Source organism: Carcharodon carcharias, chromosome 3 (assembly GCF_017639515.1).
Source record: "Carcharodon carcharias isolate sCarCar2 chromosome 3, sCarCar2.pri, whole genome shotgun sequence".
NCBI lineage: Eukaryota > Metazoa > Chordata > Chondrichthyes > Lamniformes > Lamnidae > Carcharodon > Carcharodon carcharias.
Genome location: NC_054469.1, coordinates 1,702,061 through 1,726,046, shown reverse-complemented (window position 1 = coordinate 1,726,046; position 23,986 = coordinate 1,702,061). Strand labels below are relative to the sequence as shown.

At 44.7% G+C, this 23,986-nt stretch overlaps 1 protein-coding gene across 1 annotated transcript in view; it reads right to left on the bottom strand.

Moving 5' to 3' along the window:
• The window catches only part of LOC121275738 (microtubule-actin cross-linking factor 1-like), a 105,810-nt gene that overhangs the window by 61,909 nt on the left and 19,915 nt on the right, over nt 1–23,986 (bottom strand). The window contains exon 3 of the mRNA XM_041183328.1: nt 21,376–21,542. Within this exon, the coding sequence (XP_041039262.1) occupies nt 21,376–21,542 (167 nt within the window). The remainder of the gene's footprint in view (nt 1–21,375; nt 21,543–23,986) is intronic.

The following is a 23,986-nucleotide window of genomic DNA, read 5'->3' as shown; positions in this document are numbered from 1 at the left end:
ATCTTATATACCTCAATTAGATCTCCTCTCATCCTTCTAAACTCTAGTGAGTATAAGCCTAAACTGCTCAATCTCTCCTCATAAGACAAGCCCTGCATCTCTGGAATCAATCTAATAAACCTCCTCTGAACCGCCTCCAGTGCAGCACCCTTATTCAAAAAGGGAGGGAGACAAAATAAATAAGTAACTATATGCCAGTTAGCTTAACATCCGTCATTGGGAAAATGTTGGAGTCTATTATAAAGGATGTAATAGCAGAGCATTTAGAAATACAATCAAGCTGAGTCAGCATGGCTTCATGAAGGGGAAATCATGCCTGACAAATTTATTAGAATTCTGTTTTGGAGGCTGCTGAGGGTGCTGGTTCCTCCAGGGAGTGCAGACAGAGCCAAGCTTCTGGAACCATAAGCAGCCTGTGTCTAGGAGGAGAGGAAGGGAGGAAGAGCAATTGTAATAGGGGATTCTATAGTCAGGGGAACAGATAGGCACTACTTTGGCTGTCAACGTGACTTCAGGATGGTATGTTGCCTCCCTGGTGCCAGGGTCCAGGATGTCACTGAACGGCTGCAGGGCATCCTCAAGGGGGAGGGTGATAATGCAGGGGTCATGGTACATATTGATACCAATGACATAGGTAGAAAGAGGGATGAGATCTTGCATCAAGATTTCAGGGAGTTAGGCAGTAGACTGAAAAGCAAGACCTCTTGGCTTGTAATCTCTGGATTACTCGCAGTGCCACGTGCTAGCGAGCTCAGAAATAGGAGAATAGCGCAGATGAATACATGGCTTAAGAGTTGGTGCAGGAGGGAGTGTTTTAGATTCCTGGATCACTGGGACCGTTTCTGGGGAAGGTGGGACCTGAACAAGCAGGACAGTCTACATCTGAACCAGAGTGGGACTAACATCCTTTGGGGCGGGTTTGCTAGTGCTGTTGGGAGGAGTTTAAACTAATTCGGCAGGGGGAGAGGACACAGAATGTTAGCAGTATAGGGACACATCATAAAACAGTAAAACAATCAAGTCAGAGGGAGTACAGCTGTATTAAGGTTCAAGGGAGTAAGGCAAGGCTAGATGGCCTCTACTTTAATGCCAGGAGTATTACAGGTAAAACAGATGAGTTAAGGGTGAGGATTGACATGTGGAATTGTGATATAGTAGCCATCACAGACATGGTTGAGGGAAGGGCAGGATCAGCAGTTCAACATTCTGGGATATAGAATCTTCAGGCGAGGGGGTAAAAGAGGAGGAGGCATTGTATTATTAGTTAAGGAGTCCGTTACTGCAGTAAGGAGAAATGATATCTTGGAGGGGACATCGAATGAAGCCTTGTGGGTAGAGCTTAGGAATAAAAAAGGGGCAGCCACATTAGTAGGTGTTTGTTATAGACCCCCAGATAGTCAGTGGGAAATTGAGGAGCAAATCTGTGCGCAATTTGTGGAGGTGTGTAAAAACAATAACAATAGGGTAATTATATCAGGTGATTTCAACTTTCCCAACATTAATTGGGATAGACATAGTGTTAAGGGCTTGGATGGAGTGGATTTCTTGAAATGTGTACAGGAGAACTTTTTAGGTCAATATGTAGAGGGTCCAACAAGGGATGGTGCATTGCTGGACCTAATGCTGGGGAATGAAGACGGACAGGTGGCTGAGGTGATGGTGGGGGAGCATTTTAGTGATAGCGACCACAACATGGTACAGTTTAAGTTTGTTTTGGACAAAGAAATCGATAAGTTGCAAAAAAATGTTTTGGAATGGGGGAAGAGTGGATTTTAGTAAAATAAGGCAGGAACTGGCCAAGGTAGACTGGGAACAGCTACTTGTGGGGAAATCTACAGAGGAGCAGTGGTTGACATTCAAAAAGGAAATGGGGAGGGTATAGGCTCAATATATTCCCTCTAGGGTGATAGGAAGGAGTCACAAGCCCAGAGAACCATGGGTGACCAGAGATATTCAGGTTACGATAAGAAGGAAAGGAGAGGCTTTTAGCAGGTACAAGGGAAGCAAATCAGCAGAGGCATTAGTGAACTACAGTCAGTGCAGGGTGGAGATTAAGAAAACAATTAGGAGAGCAAAGAGGGGATATGAGAAAGCTCTGGCTGGTAAAAGTAGGGAAAATCCCAAGATATTCTATAAGTATATCAATGGGAAGAGGATAACCAGGGAAAGAGTAGGGCCTATAAGGGACCAATGGGGGCTATGGGTGGAGCCAGAGCACATTGCTAGAGTGTTGAATGAATACTTCACGTCTGTCTTCACCCAAGAGAATGAGGATGAAGATATCGAACTTGGGGAGAGAGACTGTGAGGTTCTTAAACAAGTTGAAAAAGGGAGTGACACGGTATTGGAGGTTTCAAAACGTCAACTCTTTTCTTCTCCGCTGATGCTGCCAGACCTGCTGAGTTTTTCCAGGTAATTCTGTTTTTGTTTTGGATTTCCAGCATCCGCAATTTTTTTGTTTTTATCAAGGTATTGGAGGTGTTGGCAGGCTTAAAAGTGGACAATTCTCCAGGTCTGGATGATTTGTGTCCCAGACTGCTGAGGGAGGCAAGGAAGGAGATCACAGGGGCTCTGACCCAAATTTTTAATTCCTCTCTGGCCATGGGGGAGGTGTCAGAGGACTGGAGAACAGCTAATGTGGTTCCGCTATTTAAGGAGGGTTGTAGAGATAAGACAGGGAACTACAGGCCAGTGAATCTCATGTCAGTGGGAGGGAAACTATTGGAGAAATTTCTGAAGGAGAGTATCTATCTCCATTTATAGAGGCAAGGTTTGATCAGGGATAGTCAGCATAGCTTTGTCAGAGGGAGGTCATGCTTAACAAATCTGACTGAATTTTTTGAGGAGGTGACCAGGTGTGTAGATGAGGGTAGTGTAGTTGATGTAGTTTATATGGATTTCAGCAAAGCCTTTGACATGAGAGACTTATAAAAAAAGGCAAAGGCACGTGGGATACAGGGTAATTTGATAAAGTGGATTTAAAATTGGCTTACTTGAAGGAGACAGAGGGTGATGACAGAAGGATGCTTTAGTGACTGGAAGCCATTGTCCAGTGGCGTACCACAGGGATCTGTGCTCAGTCCCCTATTATTTGTCATTTATATAAACGACATAGATGACTATGTGGGGGGTAGGATTAGTAAGTTTGGGGATGACACAAAGATTGGCCGGGTGGTTAACAGTGAGGTTGAGTGTCTTGGGCTACAGGAAGACGGGATGGTCAAATGAGCAGATAAGTGGCAGAGGAAATTTAACCCTGAGAAGTCTGAGGTGATACACTTTGAAAGGAGTAATTTAACAAGGAAGTATTCAATGAACAGCATGAAACTAGGAAGTTCTAAGGAACAAAGGGACCTTGGTGTGTGTGTCCATGGATCTCTGAAGGCGGAGGGGCATGTTAATGGGGTGATGAAAAAGGCATCTGGGACACTTGCCTTTATCAATCCAGGCATAGATTTCAATAGGAGGGAGGTCATGTTGGAGTTGTATAGAACCTTGGTGAGGCCACAGCTGGAGTACTGTGTGCAGTTCTGTTTGCCACATTATAGGAAGGATCTGGTTGCACTGGAGAGGGTGCAGAGGAGATTCACCAGGATGTTGCCTGGGATGAAATGTTTAAGCTATGAAGAGAGGTTGGATAGACTTGGGTTGGTTTTGTTGGAGCAGAGAAGACTGAGGGGTGACCTGATCGAGATGTACAAGATTATGAGGGGCATGGACAGGGTGGATAGGGAGCAGCTGTTCCCCTTAGTTGAAGGGTCAGTCACAAGGGGGCATAAATTCACGGTGAGGGGCAGGAGGTTTAGGGGGGATGTGAGGTTTTTACCTAGAAGGTGGTGACGGTCTGGAATGCACTGCTTGGGAGGGTGGTGGAGGCAGGTTGCCTCATATCCTTTAAAAAGTACCTGGATGAGCACTTGGCAAGTCATAACATTCAAGGCTATGGGCCAAGTGCTGGTAAATGGGATTAGGTAGGTGGGTCAGGTGTTTCTCACATGTCGGTGCAGACTTGAGGGTCAAAGGACCTCTTCTGCACTGTGGTTCTGTGATTCTTTGAGGAGCTAACAAGCAGGATAGATAACGGGGAACCAGCAGATGTAATATATTTGGATTTCTAAAAGACTTCAATAAAATACTGCACATAAGATATGAGCGCATGGTAATGGGGGTAGTATATTAGCATGGATAGAGGATTGGCTAACTAATAGAAGACAGAGACTTGGGATGCGGGGCACATTTTCTGGATGGCAACCTTAACTAGTGGAATGCAGCTATTGTTGTGGACAGCACATTCAGTGAGGTGGTCACGCTGCAGGTAAAGGCTGAACAGGCAGAAAGGGGATGGGTGAACACCAGGCAGAGCAGAGGAAGGCAGGTAGTACAGGAGCCCCCTGTGACAGTCCCCCTCTCTAACAGACATACCATGTTGGATACTGTTGAAGGAGACGGCTTCTCAGGGGAAAACAGCTGGAGCCAAGGCAAGGGCACCACAGGTGGCTCTGCTGCACAAGATGGGAGGAAGAAGAGTGGCAGGGCTATAGTAATAAGGGCTTCAATAGTAAGGGGAATGGACAGGTGTTTCTGCAGCTGCAAAAGAAACTCCAGGATGGTATTTTGCCTCCCTGGTGCCAGGGTCAAGGATGTCTCAAAGAGGCTGCAGGGTATTCTGAAAGGGGAGGGTGAACGGCCAGTGGTTGAGGTACACATTGGTAACAATGACATAGGTAAAAAATAGGGATGAGGTCCTACAAGCTGAATATAGGGAATTAGGATGTAAATTAAAAAGTAGGACCTCATAGGTAGTAATCTCAGGACTACTATCAGTGCCACATGCTAGCGAGAGTAGGAATAACAGGATATATCAGATGAATGCATGGCTGACGAAATGGTGCAGAGGGGAGGGATTCAGATTCCTGGGACATTGGGACTGGTTCTGGGGAGGGTGGGACCTGTACGAACAGGACGGGTTGCATCTGAGCAGGACCAGGGCCAATGTCCTTACGGGGGGTGGGGGGGGGGGGGGGTGCTGTTTACTAGTGCTGATGGGGACAGGGTTTAAACTACAATGGCAGGGGGTGGGAACCTGAGCAGGGAGACAGGGGAGGGGGAAACAAGGATAGAAATGAAAGACAGAAAAGGTGAGAAGCAAAAGTGGAAGACAGAAAAAACAAGGGCGAAAAACAAATGGGGCCATAGTGCAGCATAAAGCTAAGATGAGCAACAAGGTTAAAAAGACAAGTCTAAAGGCATTGTATCTTAATGCGCAGAGCATTGGCAATAAGGGAGATGAAGTAACAGCACAAATATATATAAACAGTTATGAAATAGTTGCAATTACAGAGACATGGCTGCAGGGAGACCAAGGATGGGAAGTGAATATCCGGGGGTATTCAATATTCAGGAAGGACAGACAAATTGGGAAAGGAGGTGGGGTAGCATTGTTAGTAAAGGAGGAAATCAATGCAATAGTGAGAAAGAATATTGGCTCGGAAAATCATTGTGTGGATCTGTTTGGGTGGAGATAAGAAACACCAAGGGGCAGAAAACATTAGTGGGGGTTGTCTATAGGCCCCCAAACAGTAACGGAGATGTAGAGGAAGGCATTAAGCAGGAAATTAGAGACGCATACTATAAGGGTACAACTGTAATCATGGGTGACTTTAATCTACATATAGATTGGACAAAGCAAACCACCAATAATACAATGGCAGAAGATTTCCTGCAGCGTGTACATGATTTTTTAGACCAATACGCTGAGGAACCAACTAGAGAGCAGGCTATCCCTAAGTGGGTATTGTGCAATGAGAAAGGATTAATTAATAATCTTGCTGTGTGGGGTCCCTCAGGGAAGATCGACCATAAAATGATAGAATTGTCTATTAAAATGGAGAGTGAAGAGGTTGAATCTGAAACAAGGGTCCTGAATCTAAATAAAGGGAACTACAAGGATATGAGGTGAGAGTTGGAAATGATAGATTGGGGAGCCTCACTAGAAAGGTTGACAGTGGATAGACAATGGCTAATTTTTAAGGAATGTGTGCATGAATTACAACAATTATTCATTCCTGTCTGGTGCAAAAATAAAATCAGGAAAGGTGGCTCAACAATGGATTACAAAAGAAATTAGGGATAGTATTAGATCCAAAGAGGAGACATATAAAATTGCCAGAAAAAGCAGCAAGCCTCAGGATTGGGAACAGTTTAGAATTCAGCAAAAGTTGGACAAAACGATTGATCAAGAAGGGAAAATGGAGCATGAGAGTAAACTTGCAGGGAACATAAAAACTGACTGTAAAAGCTTCTATAAATATGTGAAGAGAAAAAGATTAGCAAAGACAAAGGTAAGTCCCTTACAGTCAGAAACGGGGGAAATTATAATGGGGAACAAAGAAATGGCAAAAGAATTGAACACATATTTTGGTTCTGTCTTCACAGAAGAGGACACAAATAATTTCCCAACAATGTTAGGGAAACAAGGGTCTAGTGAAAGGGAGGAATTTGAAGAAAATCAGTATCAGTAAAAAATAAAATGGTGCTCGAGAAATTAATGGAGTTAAAGGCTGAAAAATCCCCAGGGCCTGATAATCTACATCCCAGAGCACTAATTGAAGTGGCCATGGAAATATTGGAAGCATTGGTGGTCATCTTCCAAAATTCTATAGACTCTGGAGCAGTTCCTACAGATTGGAGGGTGGAAAATGTAACCCTACTATTTAAAAAAGGAGGGAGAGAAAAAACAGAATTACAGACCAGTTAGCATAACATCAGTAGTAGGGAAAATGCTAGAGTCTATTATAAAAGATGTGGTAACAGAACACTTGGAAAGCATTAACAGGATTGGACAAAGTCAGAACATAAAAGCAAAAAACTGCGGATGCTGGAAATCCAAAACAAAAATAAAAATACCTGGAAAAACTCAGCAGGTCTGGCAGCATCTGCGGAGAGGAACACAGTTAACGTTTCGAGTTCGAATTACCCTTCAACAGAACTAAGTAAAAATAGAAAAGAGATGAAATATAAGCTGGTTAAAAGTGGTGGTGGGGGGTGGTTTGCAGCTGGATAGAGGGCCAGTGATAGGTGGAGATAACCAAAAGATGTCACAGATAAAAGGACAAAGAGGTGTTGAAGGTGGTGATATTATCTAAGGAATGTGCTAATTAAGGGTAGAAAGCAGTACAAGCAAGGTACAGATAGCCCTAGTGGGGGTGGGGTGAAGGGAAGGGATCGAAATAAGACAAAAGGTAGAGATAAAACAATGGATGGAAATATATTTTAAAATAATGGATATAGGTGGGAAAAGAAAAATCTATATAAATTATTGGAAAAAAAAGGGGGGCGATCAGAAAGGGGGTGGGGATGGAGGAGAGAGTTCATGATCTAAAATTGTTGAACTCAATATTCAGTCTGGAAGGCTGTAAAGTGCCTAGTCGGAAGATGAGGTGCTATTCCTCCAGTTTGGAACAATGCAGCAGGCCAAGGATGGACATGTGGGCACAAGAGCACGACAGAGAGGTCTGGGTCATGCTTGCGGACAGACCGCAGGTGTTCTGCAATGCGGTCACTCAGTCTGCGTTTGGTCTCTCCAATGTAGAGGAAACCTCATTGGGAGCAACGAATGCAGTAGACTAAATTGAGAGATGTAATAATTACCGACTCCCACAGCTACCTCGACAACAGCTCCTCACACCCCGCTCCCTGTAAAGACTCCATCCCATTCTCTCAGTTCCTTTGCCTCTGTCGCATCTGTTTTGATGATGCCACTTTCAAAAACAGTTCCTCTGACATGTCCTCCTTCTTCCTTAACCAAGGTTTTCCACCCATGGTGGTTGACAGGGCCCTCAACTGTGTCCGGCCCATCTCCCACGCATCCGCCCTCACACCTTCTGCTCCCTCCCAGAAATATGATAGGGTGCCCCTTGTCCTCACTTATCACCCGACCAGCCTCCGCATTCAAAGGATCATCCTCTGCCATTTCCGCCAACTCCAGCATGATGCCACCACCAAACACATCTTCCCTTCACCCCCCCACCGGCGGCATTCCACAGGGATCGTTCCCTCCAGGACACCCTGGTCCACTCCTCCATCACCCCCTACATCTCAAACCCCTCCCACGGCACCTTCCCATGCAACCGCAGAAGGTGCAACACCTGCCCCTTTACTTCCCCTCTCCTCACCGCCCAAGGGCCCAAACACTCCTTTCAAGTAAAGCAGCATTTCACTTACACTTCTCTCAATTTAGTCTACTGCATTCGTTGCTCCCAATGCGGTTTCCTCTACATTGGAGACCAAACACAGACTGGGTGACTGCTTTGCAGAACACCTTCGGTCTGTCTGCAAGCATTACCCAGACCTCCCTGTCGCTTGCCATTTCAACACTCCACCCTGCTCTCTTGCCCACATGTCTGTCCTTGGCTTGCTGCATTGTTCCAGTGAAGCTCAATGCAAACTGGAGGAACACCTCATCTTCTGACTAGGCACTTTATAGCCTTCCGGACTGAATACCAAGTTCAACAATTTTAGATCGTGAACTCCCTCTTCCATCCCTACCCCCTTTCTGATTCCCCCCCTTTTTTTTCCAATAATTTATATAGGTTTTTCTTTTCCCACCTCTTTCCATTATTTTCAAATGTATCTCCATCCATTGTTTTATCTCTACCTTTCAGCTTATTTCGATCCCTTCCCTTCACCCCACCCCCAATAGGGCTATCTGTACCTTGCTTGTTCTGCTTTCTACCCTTAATGAGCACATTCCTTAGATAATATAACTACCTTCAACACCTCTTTGTCCTTTTGTCTATGACATCATTTAGCTATCTCCACCTATCACTGGCCCTCTATCCAGCTCTACCCCCCACCCCCCCACCCTTAAACCAGCTTATATTTCACCTCTTTTCTATTTTTACTTAGTTCTGTTGGAGAGTCATTTGGACTCGAAACGTTAACTGTGTTCGTCTCTGCAGATGCTGCCAGACCTGATGAGTTATTCCAAGTATTTTTATTTTTGTATTGGACAAAGTCAACATGGGTTTATGAAAGGGAAATCATGTTTAACTAATTTACTGGAGTTTTTTGAGGATGTAACTAGTAGAATAGATAAGGGAGAACCAGTGGATGTGGTGTATTTGGATTTCAAGTAGGCTTTTGATAAAGCCCCACATAAGAGGCTGGTGGGAAAAATTAAAGCACATGGGATCAGGGGTAATATACTGACATGGATTGAGAATTGGTTGACAGGCCGGAAACAGAAAGTGGGAATAAATGGGTCTTTTTCGGGATGGCAGGCGGTGACTAGTGGGATACCGCAGGGATCAGTGCTTGGGCCCCAGCTATTCACAATATATATCAATGACTTGGATGAGGAAACCAAATGCAATATTTTCAAAGGCAGAATTTTTCAGTTGGTGTGCAGTGGTGGGCCTGACATACCGACATGTAAAATGACGCTCAATGACATCGCGCTCAGTTGCAATGTCCCGTTCAGCAGACACGTACTGGAGTCAGCTGCATGCCCACCAATATGTAAATGGCTTAGTAAGGCCATTAAGAAATTAATTGAAGTACTTGATAACACTGCCCATCCAACTTTGAGGTTGGTGGGCAGGTGAAAAGTAATGGGGCCTTCGTCTTTTCTAGTAAAGCTCATTTACGAGTGGGATGAGATTTACTGAAGGTTTTATTAATTTTTTTTTAAAATTCGGTGTCCTTGTACACCAATCAATGAAAGCAAACAGGTAGGTGCAGCAAACAATTAGGAAGGCAAATGGTACGTTGGCCTTCATTGCAAGAGGATGAGAGTTCAGAAGTAGAGATGTCTTACTACAGTTATACAGGGCCTTGGTGAGACCACACCTGGAGTATTGTGTGCAGTTTTGGTCTCCCTACCTAAGGGTATACTTGCCATAAAGGGAGTGCAGCGAAGGTTCACTAGGCTGATACCAGGGATGGCAGGACTGTTGTATGAAGAGAGATTGGTTTGACTGGGCCTGTGTTCACTGGAGTTTAGAAGAATGAGAGGGGATCTGATTGAAACGTATAAAATTCTAACAGGGCTAGACAGACTGGATGCAGGGAGGATGTTTCCTCTGGTTGGAGAGTCTAGAACCAGGGGCCACAGTCTCAGGATATGGGGTGGGCCATTTAGGACTGAGAGGAGGAAAATTTTCTTCACGCAGAGGATGGTGAACCTATGGAATTTTCTACCACAGAGGCTGTGGAGACCGGGTCACTGAGTATATTCAAGAAAGAAATTGATAATTTTTTGGATATTAGGGGCATCAAGGGGTGTTAGGGGAAAATAAAGAGATACAGTAATTATTAGGGGGAATATAGGGGTACAGTAATTATTAAGGGGAATATAGGGACACAATAATTATTAAGGGGAAACAGGGGTACAGTAATTAGGGGGAGTATAGGGGTACAGTAAGAACTTATGGAAAGGGAATGAATTACTTAAAATCTCCAAGCACATTGGCAGTTAAAGGTTACCAGATGAACGTTGCACAGCCTTAAGGGCCTGTAAACAACAGAAAGGCCTTGGAGCCGGACTGTAGTCAGTGGATGGCAATAACAACTAAGATTGAGTGTGCTCTTCAACAGATAGGGGAAGAACAGATGGGAAGGTCTCTGCCTGGGTGAAAACAAATAGGGATGAACTTGTTACCAGAGATGTCTTGTAATGTAAACCTATATGTTGACGAGATTGGAATCTGTAAACTGTTCTTGTACGTGACCAATAATGTAAAATATGATGAACACTTGTAGTTTAGCAGAGTACTGTCCCAAGCTGTATTGACAAGGTGCCCTCTTTGCAATTACTCAAATAACCGATCGTAACCTGTACCTGAGTCTCCTGTGGTCTGTTCATCAAAGATACCACAAGGGGTATGGAGAGAAAGTGGGAATATGGCGTTGAAATAGAGTATCAGCCATGATCATAATGAATGGTGCAGCAGGCTTGAAGGGCCGAATGGCCTACTCCTGCTCCTAGTTTCTATGATTTCTGAGAGTGCCACAGGGATCAGTGCTGGGGCCACAATTATACACAATGTATGTTAATGATTTGGATGAGGGAAGTTAATGTACTATCATCAAGTTTGCAGATGACACAAACACAGGTGGGAAGGCAAATGGTGGGGATGACACAAGGAGTCTACAGAGGGATATGTACAGGTTAAGTGAGTGGGCAAGAACTTGGCAGATAGAATATAATGTGGAAAAATGAAAGATTATGTACTGGCAGGAAGAATAGAGGAGCTGAATATTACTTAAATGGAGAAAGACTGTAGAAAGCTGCAGCACAGAGGGATTTGGGAGTCCTTGTGCATGAATCCCAAAAATCGAGCATATAAATTCAGCTGTCTCAATTTCTGGTGATAGACTGTCCACCAATATTCATTACAAGCCCACCGACTCCCACAGCTACCTTGACTACAGCTCCTCACACCCCGCTTCCTGTAAGGACTCCATCCCATTCTCTCAGTTCCTTCACCTCCATCGCATCTGTTCTGATGATGCCACTTTCAAAACAGTGCTTCTGACATGTCTTCCTTCTTCCTTAACCAAGATTTCCCACCCACAGTGGTTGACAGGGCCCTCAACTATGTCTGGCCCATCTCCCGCGCATCCGCCCTCACACCTTCTTCTCCCTCCCAGAAACATGATAGGGTCCCCTTTGTCCTCACTTATCACCCCACCAGCCTCAGCATTCAAAGGATCATCCTCTGCCATTTCCACCGACTCCAGCATGATGCCATCACCAAACACATCTTCCCTTCACCTCCCCCCGCAGCATTCCATAGGGACCGTTCCCTCCGGGACACCCAGGAAGTCCACTCCTCCATCACCCCCTACACCTCAACTCCCTCCCACAGCACCTTCCCATGCAACCGCAGAAAGTGCAAAACCTGCCCCTTTACTTCCCCTCTCCTCACCGTCCAAGGGCCCAAACACTCCTTTCAAGTGAAGCAACATTTCACTCACACTTCCCTCAACTTAGTCGACTGCATTCGCTGCTCCTGATGCGGTTTCCTCTACATTGGAGAGACCAAACGCAGACTGGGTGACCGCCTTGCAGAGCACCTTCAGTCTGTCTGCAAGCATTACCCAGGTCTCCCTGTCGCTTGCCATTTCAACACTCCACCCTGCTCTCATGCCCACATGTCTGTCCTTGGCTTGCTGCAATGTTCCAGTGAAGCTCAATACAAACTGGAGGAACAGCACCTCATCTTCCGACTAGCCTTCCGGACTGAACATTGAGTTCAACAATTTTAGATCATAAACTCTCTCCTCCATCCCCACCACCTTTCTGATCCTCCTCCTTTTTTCTTATTTATTTTCATTTTTATTTTATTTATTTATTTCTTTTCCCACTTATTTTCATTATTATTATTTAAACATATTTCCATTTTTATTCATTGTTTTATCCCCAGCTTTTTTCCCACCACCGTCCTCTCCTCCCACCCACCCCCCACTAAGGCCATCTGTCATTTTCCAGAGAGCTTACCCTGGTCCGGCCATTATCATATTCCACTTTCTACTCAATGTCACCATTAGCACCTCCTTTAGCCAGTATCACCATTACTAACACCCCTTTGACCTTTTGTTTATGACATCTTTGTCAATCTCTCCTTTGCCTCCACCTATCACTGGCCTTCTATCCAGCTTCACCTGTTTCACCTCCCTTAAACAGTATAAATTTCACCACATTTGTACTTCCCTTTAGCTCTGAACAAGTCATATGGACTTGCCACAGATGCTGTCAGACCTGCTGAGTTTTTCCAGGATTTTCTGTTTTTGTTTCAGATTTCCAGCATCCGCAGTATTTTGCCTTTAACTAGGTTAGGCATCATCTGGAGAACTGCGTCCAGTTCTGGGTATCATACTTGAGGAAGGATGTGAAGGCATCGGTGAGAGTACAGAGGAGATTCACAAGAATGAGTCCTGGGATAAAGAACTGTAGTTATGAGGATAGATTGGAAAGGTTGGGACTGTTTGTCTTGGAGAAGAGAAGGCTGAGAGGAGACCTGGAGGTATTCAAGATCCTGAGCGGTATGGACAGGGTAAATAATGAGAAACCGTTCCCACTAGAGGACATCAAGAACTTGAGGGAACAGATTCAAAATAATTGGCAAAAGGAGTAGAAGTGATCGGAGGAATTTTTTTTTTTACCCAGAGGGTGGTTGGAGTCTGGAACAAACTTCCTGAGAGGGTGGTGGAGGCATGTTTGATCGAGGTATTCAAAAGGGAATTGGATTGCTACCTGAAAAGAGAGAATGTGCAAGGTTACGGAGATAAGACAGGGGAGTGGGACTAGGTGGAATGCTCATTCAGAGATCTAGTGCAGACTCGATGGGCTGAAAGGCTTCCTTCAGTCCTGTAAAGATTCTGTGATTCAAACAAGCACCATCGAGGTACAGGCACCACTAACATCTCCAGATCATCACTTTGGTCTGAAGGTTACACACTGCACAGGGAAGAGGCCCTGGGCTGAGACACTACCATTATCTTGTACAGGAACCAAGGTTTCACATCTGAGTGACACACTCATCATAACAAGGAGCCACAGGCAGGGAGACATTCTTGGAAATCTATTTACCATCATGAACATTATGTGCAAGTGATTAACACCCGTGTCCCAGGCTGTGTAACTACATCTTCTTAACCTCCCTAACCCTGCCACTACGTCTTGGTGCTCCCCGGACATCCACAGTGGAGGTGGGGGCAGCCTGCTGACTGTGACGCCCTGTCTGTGGTGGCCTTGGTGAGCATCCTCTGGAGGGCTGAGACCTGGAGGGCCCCAGCCTGCTTTCAGGGTCCTGCTGTGTGGCAGTGACACCCTCCTTGGCCTGTGGAGCTGGAGCTGCTGAGGTCACAGGAAGAGGGGATTCGGATGGGCCGGACACTCTGAGTCACCTGGATGGATGTTCCCAAGCTGTTGATCCTCCTCCCTATGGGCCCCAGGCTGACTCCTTGAGAAGGGGCAGCTGGAGTGAGATCGAGCTGGCCGGCCCCCCTCTCACATACACACTGTTGGGGACCAACTACGGCATCAGTGATGGAGTTGAGCCCTTGCAGCAGTGCAGGAGTGAGGTCCTGGACCAAGGTCTCCATGGCAGCCACCATCCTGCCAGTGTTGACCTCAGTGCATTGGCAATGCCGGCGCTATCACCTCAGAGTGAAGGCGGACAGACTCCTCCATCGTGTCTTACAATCTGAGGAGTGCAGCGGACATCCCTTCCTGATGTTCCTGAGCTTGTCTTTGCAGCTCCAGCAACTGTGACATAACCGAGTCCAGAGGCTCCTCATCTGACTCGGACTCAGCAACGTTCTGGCCTCCAGCAGCCCTCCGAGTGCCGGGGACCTGGGAAGTCCCTGCCTCTGCCTGCTGTGGATCAGACAGTGCGATGTGCTCAGCAGATTGTGACCCCGAGGCTTATCTAAAGCTAGGTCTCACCGAGTTGTGTGTCTCTGCGCTGGTGGAGGGTGTGAGTGAGGCTGTGATGGGCCTTCAATTATGGTTTCATCAGATTCTTCCTCTGAGGTGTCTTTAGGGCTTGAGTCAAGGACGTGGCTCATGGACCCTCAGTTGCTTCCCAGATGTGCCTGTGAAAGCAAGGGGAGATAATTAGTACATGGCAGTGGCCTGTGAAAGAGGACACATCACTCACAGCCTGGTTGTCTGATGGATGTTGCACTGCTGGATCCTCACTTGGTAGAGCAGCGCCGACCTCACTGTCAGCACAGGACCGGTCCCTGTCATCGCCGACCAGCTGGATGGATCTGTTTTCAAAATCCGTGAGGACCCTGCTTTCAGGCACTCCTCCACCAATCTGCAACCTCTCCCTTTTGTTGTGTGTCAGCTTGTCCTGCATGAATAGAGATGGAGACAGTGTAAGCAGGACACCTGCCAGGCAGATCAGAAGGATGCCAGATGAGCATATGTGCTGAGGGAACCATGGCCAGGATGAGAAGGCAGTCTCCAGAGGAGATGAGGTCAGATGGAGATGTGAGGGTTTGTGAGAGTTGTGTTGTCCCTTGAACTGGCAGTGAATGGGATCCCTGTGGGTGTGTACTGGGTTTGAGAGTTGAGAGTGATGAGAGGAATGACTTACCCTGGTAGAATGGAGGAGGTCATTCATCCTCTTGTGGCACTGGGTGGCTGCCCTCTTTTGCAGGGTGTTGGCGCTGACCATCACTGCCACCGCCTCCCAGGCTGGATTGGTGACCTCGCTTGCTGGTCTTCACCCAGGACGGGGGTCCAGGGCTTCACACCTGGGCCTCCGCAGTGTCCAGTAGGCACCTAAGGGAGGCGTCGCTAAATTGGGGGCATCATGTTTCCTCCCTTTGGCAGCCATGACTTTGCAACAGCTTCCGAGAGAGCTGGCTCTGTGCAAGGGCGCACTTTAAACATGGCACCTGGATTACCGAAGGCCTGAGGTGATGGCAGGGCAGGTAAACCAGAGGCCTCCCCACCGGCGATCCATCATGTTTCCCGTGAATGCATTATTAACCCATCAAGAATGGGATGATACAGCATGAAAACCCGCTCAACTTTTTTCCTGCTTGTTACTGCACTTTGTACAGATCTGAGACAATTCTGTCCTTCATCTGTTCGGGTGTGGAGTTATGAATGTGAGGTTTTAAAAGATAATGTTTTGGACTGTTTCTTCAATTCAAGGCAAAGGGGGTAGTGAAGAGGCTTATATGATCTCGGTATCACAGAACATTTAGAGTGCAGAAGGAGACCATTCGGCCCATCATGTCTAGACCAGCTCTGAATGAGCAATTCACCTGCTGCCTTTCCCCATAACCCCACACATTCTTCTTTATCAGGTAATAAAGCCAGCTCCCAACTCAATACCACCCTACCCTACACTGAAGCATTGCACTTCAGATCTTAATGACCCGCTGTGTGAAGATGTTCTTCCTCATGTCTCCATCGCTTCTTTTGCCAATTAGCTTAAATCTGAGCCCTCCAGTTTTCAATCCTTCCGCCAATGGAAACAGTTTCTGCTTATCTAATCTGCCCAGACCCCTCATGATTGTGGATCTCTCTATCAAGTCTCCTGCCAGCATTCCCTTCTCCATGGAAAACAATCCCAACTTCTTCAATCTGTCTACTTAACTGAAGCTCCTCAACATTGCACTTTTCTACACTCTAATGCCTTTACATCATTCCTAAAGTATAGCATCCAGAAATGGATGCAATACTGCAGTCTACTCTGAATCATCAGTAAAGTAATGGAAGGGGTCATCAAGGGTGCTATCAAGTAGCAAGTGCTTTGCAATAACCTGCTCACTGATGCCCAGTTTGGGTTCTGCCAGGGCCACTCAGCTCCTGACCTCATTACAGCCTTGGTTCAAACATGGACAAAAGAGCTGAACTCCCGAGGTGAGGTGAGAGTGACTGCCCTTTACATCAAGGCCACATTTGACCAAGTGTGGTATGAAGGAGCCCGAGCAAAAGTGGAGTCAATGGGAATCAGGGTGAAAACTCTCCACTGGTTGGAGTCATACCTAGCACAAAGGGAGATGGTTGTGGTTGTTGGAGGTCAGTCATCTCAGCTCCAGGACATCACTGCAGGAGTTCCTTAAGGTAGTGTCCTCGGCCCAACCATCTTCAGCTGCTTCATCAATGACCTTCCTTCCATCATAAGGTCAGAAGTGGGGATGTTCACTGATGATTGCACAATGTTCAGCACCATTCGCGACTCCTACGATACTGAAGCAGTCCATGTCCAAATGCAGCAAGACCTGGACAATATCCAGGCTTGAGCGGACAAGTGGCAAGTAACATTCATGCCACACAAGTGCCAGGCAATGACCATCTCCAACAAGAGAGAATCTAACCATTGCCCCTTGATGTTCAATGGCATTACCATCACTGAATCCCCACTATCAACATCCTGGGGTTCCCATTGACCAGAAACTGAACTGGACTAGCCATATAAATACTGTGGCTACAAGAGCAGGTCAGAGGCTAGGAATCATGTGATGAGTAACTCACCTCCTGACTCCCCAAAGCCTGTCCACCATCTACAAGGCACAAGTCAGGAGTGCGATAGAATACTCTCCGCTTGCCTGGTTGGATGCAGCTCCCACAACACAAGAAGCTTGACACCGTCCAGGACAAAGCAGCCAGCTTGATTGGCACCACAGCCACAAACATTCACTCCCTCCACCACTGACGCACAGTAGCAGCAGTGTGTGTACCATCTACAAGATGCACTGCAGGAATTCACCAAGACTCCTTAGACAGCACCTTCCAAACCCATAACCACTGCCACCTAGAAGGACAAGGGCAGCAGAGAGATGGGAACACCACCACCTGGAAGTTCCCTCCAAGTCACTTACCATCCTGACTTGGAACTTTGTCACCGTTCCTTCATTGTCACAGGGTCAAAATCCTGGAACTCTCTCCCTAACAGCACTGTGGGTGTACCTACACCATGGGGACTGCAGCGGTTCAAGAAGGCAGCTCACCACCACCTTCTCAAGGGCAACTAGGGATGGGCAATAAATGCTGGCCCAGCCAGCGAAGCCCACATCCCTTGAATGAAGAAAAAAAAACTAGTAAATCCACCCCAGCTCATGCAGACAAAATACTGCAGCTGGGGTGGTTGGTAGAGAGGAAAAGGTGTTTGTCCTCTGAGAGCTACCAGGCAGAATGTGGGATGGAGGAAGGTCTCTGCGAAGAAATGCATCTCATGGCACTCTAAAGGCTCTGGAAGATTTGCCTTAGTGAAACAGGGAGAAGAAATCCCAGAATGGGCATTAGAGCTTAAAGTCATTTTATGCATTCTCAGGTGACTGAGGAAGAGGGCCATTGAAAAATGCCACTCGGCGGAATGGAGAGATGTGAACCCATTGGAAGTGACTGTGGACTGTTTCCTATAAAGACTGTAATCCTGAGGAGGGTGTATTCTAAAGCATATATAAGAATATTTCTTGCTTACTAGGTAACATTTAGTCAATGTGGAGAAAGAAACAGAGTTAACATTGAGTCTGCTTCAAGCTCTGAAGAAGTCATATGGACTTGAAACGTTAACTGTTTCTCTCTCCACCGATGTCAGACCTACTGAGTTTTCCAGCATTTTATGTTTTCATTTTGTATTTCCAGTGTCCACAGTATTTTTCTTTCATCTTAATGTTTAGTAAATGTTACTTTCAGTTTCTTTGTTACAGCAAAAGTATTAAAACTTGAAATCTTGTTGTGCAATTCATTTAATTTCATCACTAGGAATTCAAATCAATTATCAGTCTCTATTGGGATCATAGCAATAAAAAGATTGTAAATAGTTGAGGCCCAGCACTGATCCCTGTGACACCCCGTTCATTACAGCTTGCAAAACAGAAAATGAGCCAATTATCCTAACTCAGTTTCCTGAGTTAGCCAATTCACTATTCATGCTAATATATTAACCCCAACATCATGAGCTATTAAATTTGATAGTAATCTTTCATGTGGAACCTTACCAAATGCCTTTTGGAAATCCAATTATACTACATCTGCTGGTTCTCCTTTATTTACCCTGTTAGTTAACATCCTCAACGTACGAGCATGCAGATTAGGAGCAGGAGTAGGAGTAGGCCATTTGGCCACTCGAGCCTGCTACCATTCAATAAGATCATGGCTGATCTGATTGTAACCTCATTCCTACCTACCCCCAATAACCTTCCACCCTCCTGTTAACCAAGAATCTATCTCACTCTGTCTTAAAAATATTCAAAGACTCTGCTTCCACCGCCTTTTGAGGAAGAGATTTCCAAAGACTCTCAATCCTCTGAGAAAAAAATTTCTCATCTGTCATAAATGAGCGACCCCTTATTTTTCAACAGTGACCCCAAGTTCTAGATTTTCCCACACGAGGAAACATCCTCTCCACATCCACCCTGTCCAGACCCCTCAGGATCTTAGACGTTTCAATCAAGTTGCCTCTTACACTACTAAATTCCAGTGGATACAAGCCTAACCTGTCCAACCTTTCCTCATAAGACAACCCACCCATTCCAGGTATTAGTCTGGTAAACCTTCTCTGCACTGCTTCCAATGCATTTACATCAAAAAACTCACCTTAAAATTTTCCAAACCTAATTTCCCTTTTGCAAAACCATGTTGACTCTGATCATACTATGATTTTTCTAAGTGCATTGTTAAGAGTTCTTTAATGATAGATTCCAGCATTTTCGTGACCATTGATTTCAGACTAACTGGACTGCAGTTCCTGGTTTTCTCTCCCACTCCTTTCTTGAGTCACAAGTTAGATTTTCTAAGTTCCAATCCACTGGGACTGTTTTAGAATCTAGGGAATTTGGAACAATCATAAGCAGCTGATCCACTATTTCTGCAGAATCCTCTTTTGGAAACCTATTACATACAACGTCAGGCCCTGGAGATTTGCAGATCCTAGGCCTTAAACGTTTCTCCAATACTTTTTCTCTGTCGATATTAATTTAGTTAAATTCCTCACTCTTATTAGCCCCTAGGTTACCCTTTATTTTTGTTATGTACTTTAAGTCTTTTACCGTGAAACCATACAAAATATTTGCTCAATGCCTCAGCCATTTCCTCATTCCCCATGATTATTTCTCCTGTCTCTAAGGGACCAATGTTAAATTTGTCCACTGTCCTTTTTATACATACTTGTAAAAGCCCTTAAAAGCTGTATTTCTATTCCTGGTTAGTTTACTCTCATATTCTATCTTTTCCTTTTATCAACATCTTGGTAGCCCTTTGCTGGTTTCTAAAACACTCCCAAACCTCAAACTTATTAGTATTCTTTGCAACATTATAAATCTCTCTTTTTAATCTAATACTATCCTGAACTTCCTTGGTGAGCCACAGATGGTACTTTCTTGCTGAGATTTTGTTTTTTTAATGCAAAATATTTTGTTGAACATTTTGTTTCTTTAAATGTTTCCCACTGTTTATTCAACACCTTATCTTTTAGTCTATTTACATATCAACTGTTACCGACTTTTCCCTCATATTAGCTTTGTTTAAGTTTAAAATTTGTGTTGGGGATTAGAGTATGTCACTTTCAAACATAATATGAAATTCAATTGTATTATGATCACCTTTTCCCAGCGATCTTTAATTATGAGTTTGTTTATTAACCCTGCCTCATTGAATGTTACTTAGTCTAAAATGAATTTATCCCTAGTTTATTCAATGATGTAACAGTCAAGTAATCTGTCACAAAAGCATTCTACAAACTCATCGTCAACACCACATTTGCCAGTTCGATTTGCCCGGTGTACTTGAAGATTCAGGGTCCCCCACAATTTTCACATTGCCTTTGTTACAAGATCTAATCATTTCTTACTTAATGCTCTGTCAATAGTGTCACTGCTGTTTTACACTGGCACCAGTGAAGCAATACACCATGCAGGACTCACGACAAAGGTTACAGAAATGCCTGTCCGTCCCCCTAACTATGGGATTTCCTATAACGACTTCATTTCTACTCTTTGCTCTTCCCTCCTGTACAGTGATGTGCCCATTGATATCACAGTCTGGATTTCAGTCCTTCAGGGTAATGTTACTCGCAGAATCTCCAACGCTAGGTATTGTTTTGAGAGTTGCGCACATCCCGTTGACTCCTTCACTTCCTGCTTCTTTCTACTCTTCCTGAAGGCCACCCACCTACTATCCTGACCTCTCACTGTCTGTGGGGTGATCACCTGCTGGAACATACCGTGAGGGAACACATATCTTTCCTGATGCTCCACAGTCACTCTGGCTGCCCCTCAAGTGTGGAAATCCCAAACAGCTGGAGACACTTTCTACACATATGATCTCTCAGGATACGTGAAGTGGCCTGAAGTTTCCACATGGATTGGGAATTTCAGCAACAGGTCTCAATGCCCATCCACAATTTCAAAAAATCACTCCCTCTTTTAGAATCAGGTGATAGTTATGAGTTCACTTAATGTTCTACTTACTCCCATTAAATTTGTTAATTTTCCAGCTCCAAACTAGGAATGAATTCAGAGAAAGAGACATATACCAACCAATTACTCACCTGCTTTCCTGTGACATCACAGTTTGATCTTTTTCTCTTATTTTTGAATGGGATTGGCTGTCTCTGAAACCCTCCCTCCTCCAGCCAATCGTGCTCAGCTCTTGCTATTGGTCTCAGACTTGCTCTGCCACCACTCTATCCCTCACAGGTCTCACTCAGCTCTCACTCTCACTGCTGGTGAATCACAGGTATTAAAGGATCTGGGGCAAAGGTGGGTATAAGGAGTTAGGTCACAGAGCAGCCAAAATCTTCTTAAATGGGGATGTGGTGTATGTGATGTGTCTGTGTATGTCAGTAATGTAAATGTATGAGTTCCCTATCTTGGCCTGGCTGCAATGCAGACGGTTCTCACCTCACGAAGCATCTGGAGTCTGTTCTGCAGCCGGCTCTCTCTGTCCAACGCCTGGTTCCATACCTGTCGCCATTTTCCCAAGAGGTGGGTGACCTGGGGAGTTAGGCCATCTGAGTCGTCAGCTCGTGGAGGGAAATGGGACTGAGACCTCACAGAGCTACTCTTCCCTGGAATAAAACAGAATAAAACATCAAGGATAGGCCAGGATTACACACTCAGTGTGCCCGCAACCCCCTCAGCCCCCGCACCCCACCCCCAGCCCCCCATCCCTCAACTCCCCCAGCCCCCGCACCCCACCCCCCCCAGCCCCCACACCCCAACCCCCCAGCCCCCACACCCCAAACCCCCAGCTCCTGCACCCCAACCCCATCCACCCCCCAACTCCCGCACCCCAACCCCCCCCCCAACTCCCCGCACCCCAACCCCCCCAACCTGTATTTGCATTTTTTGAATAGAGCATTCAAGAATTGGGGTGAAAATGACTCCTTTCTAGCAGTTACCAAACAATATGTTTATATTACTAATAAAATCAATACTATGAAAGAGGTTTCATTTTTAAAAGGTAAAGTTCAGAGAGGCTGGTGAGACAATGAGAATTTGAATTCAGTGGTGGTAGGTATAACTTCAGTAGTTTTTGGATGTGCAGAGCAAAGGCAATGTAAGATCAAAAGGCAGTTGTAAGCATCCAACTGGCTCCACAGGAACCAAATTGAAAAAAACCTTATTTTGAATTCATAAAGAGAAAATGCTTTGCCTGGTGTTTGGTTAAGTCTATGGGTTGCTGTTGCCTTAATGGAGATTAGTTTGAGTATTTGTTAAAAGTTATGATAGTAGTAATTTGTAGCCATGTCATATATTTTTAACCTGTTTAAATTAATAAAATGTTTCAATAAGTTTAATACAAAACCTTGAGAACTGGTGGTCTGATTCCTGAATTTAGAGTCGCATCTCAAACATAACACTTAAAATTATTAGGTTATGACTGTTGTTTAAAGTTTCCCTCAGATTTTTAAATAACTCCGCTTTACCAACTGCATCAGTTGTAACAAAGGGAGAGTTTAACATTAACATCAGCGAATAAGGTGGAACATGGAATAGAAGTAAAAGAAATGAAATTAAATATTTTTTTTCTGAATACACGAAGACAGAATGGCAAAGGAGAAGGGGTAGCCCTGATAGTAAAGGATAACATAAGGACATTAGTGAGAAAGGATCTGGCCACTAAAGATCATGAAGTAGAATCAGTATAGGTAGAAATTCGGAATAGCAAGAGTCAGAAAACACTGGCAGCAGTAGTTTATAAGCCTCCTAACAGCAGTTATACCTTCAGATATAGCATTGAACAAGAAATCATCAGAGTCTATAATCAGGAAATGTAGTTATTGTGGGGGGGACTTGAATCTTCATATCGACTGGAACAATCAAATTGGCAAGAGTCTGTAGAATGTTTCCATGACAGTTTCTTGAAGCAATAAATTGTGGAACTGACTATTAAAGATAGCTTTAATTGCATATTGTGTAATGAAGTAGGGTTAATTAGTAATGTCAGATTAAAAGATCCATTGGGAAATAGTGATCATAATACTGTTGAATTCCATGTTAAGTTTGAAAGTGACATATGCCAATTATAAACAGGAATCTTAAACTTATTCAAAGCCAATTACATAGATATCAGGGGAGAACTGGCTAAGGTTAATTGGGGAAACGGGCTAAAAGTTATGAAGGTAGATGAACAGTGGGAAACATTTAAAGAAATAACTCAAGAACAAAAACTCAGTGAGAAGGCCCATCTGTTGCTCACTCAGGAAGTTAAGGATTGTAATAGATTAAAAGAAGATTCTTACAATGTTGCAAACAGTAGTGAATCTGAGGATTAGGAGTGTTTTAGAAACCAGCAAAAGAGCACAAATTACAAATTAGGAGCAGGAGTAGACCATTCGTCTCTTCGAGCCTGCTCTGCTATTCAATAAGATCAAGGCTGATCTGAAACAACCTCAACTTCACATTCCTGCCTACCCCCAGTAACCTTTCACCCCCTTGTTTATCAAGAATTTATCTACCTCTGCCTTAAAGATATTCAAGGATTCTGCCTTTTGAGAAAGAGAATTCCAAAGTCTCAGAACCCTCAGGAAAACATTTCCTCATTTCTATCCTGAATGGACAACCCCTTATTTTGAAACAGTGACCCCGAGTTCTATATTTTCCCTTTTAATCAACTTTTATCTAAAACATAAGAATCAATAGCCAGGAATAATAAAAAAAAGATTGTAAGAGCTTTTATAAGTGAAAAAAAAAGAGTAGCTAGAATATAAGAAACAGGAGTAGATCACTCGGCCCCTCGAGCCTGCTCCGCCATTCAATAGGATCATGGCTGATCTGTTTGTGGTTCGATTTCCACATTCCCATCTAACCCCAATAACCTTTGATTCCCTTGCCTAACAAGAATCTATCTACCTCTGCCTTAAAAAAAATTCAATGACCCTGTCCCCACCACCTTCTGAGGCAGAGAATCCCAAAGTCACACAACCCTGAGAGAAAAAATTCTCATCTCTGTCCTAAAAGGGCGACCGCTAATTTTAAAACAGTGCCCCCTAGTTCTGGACTCACCCAC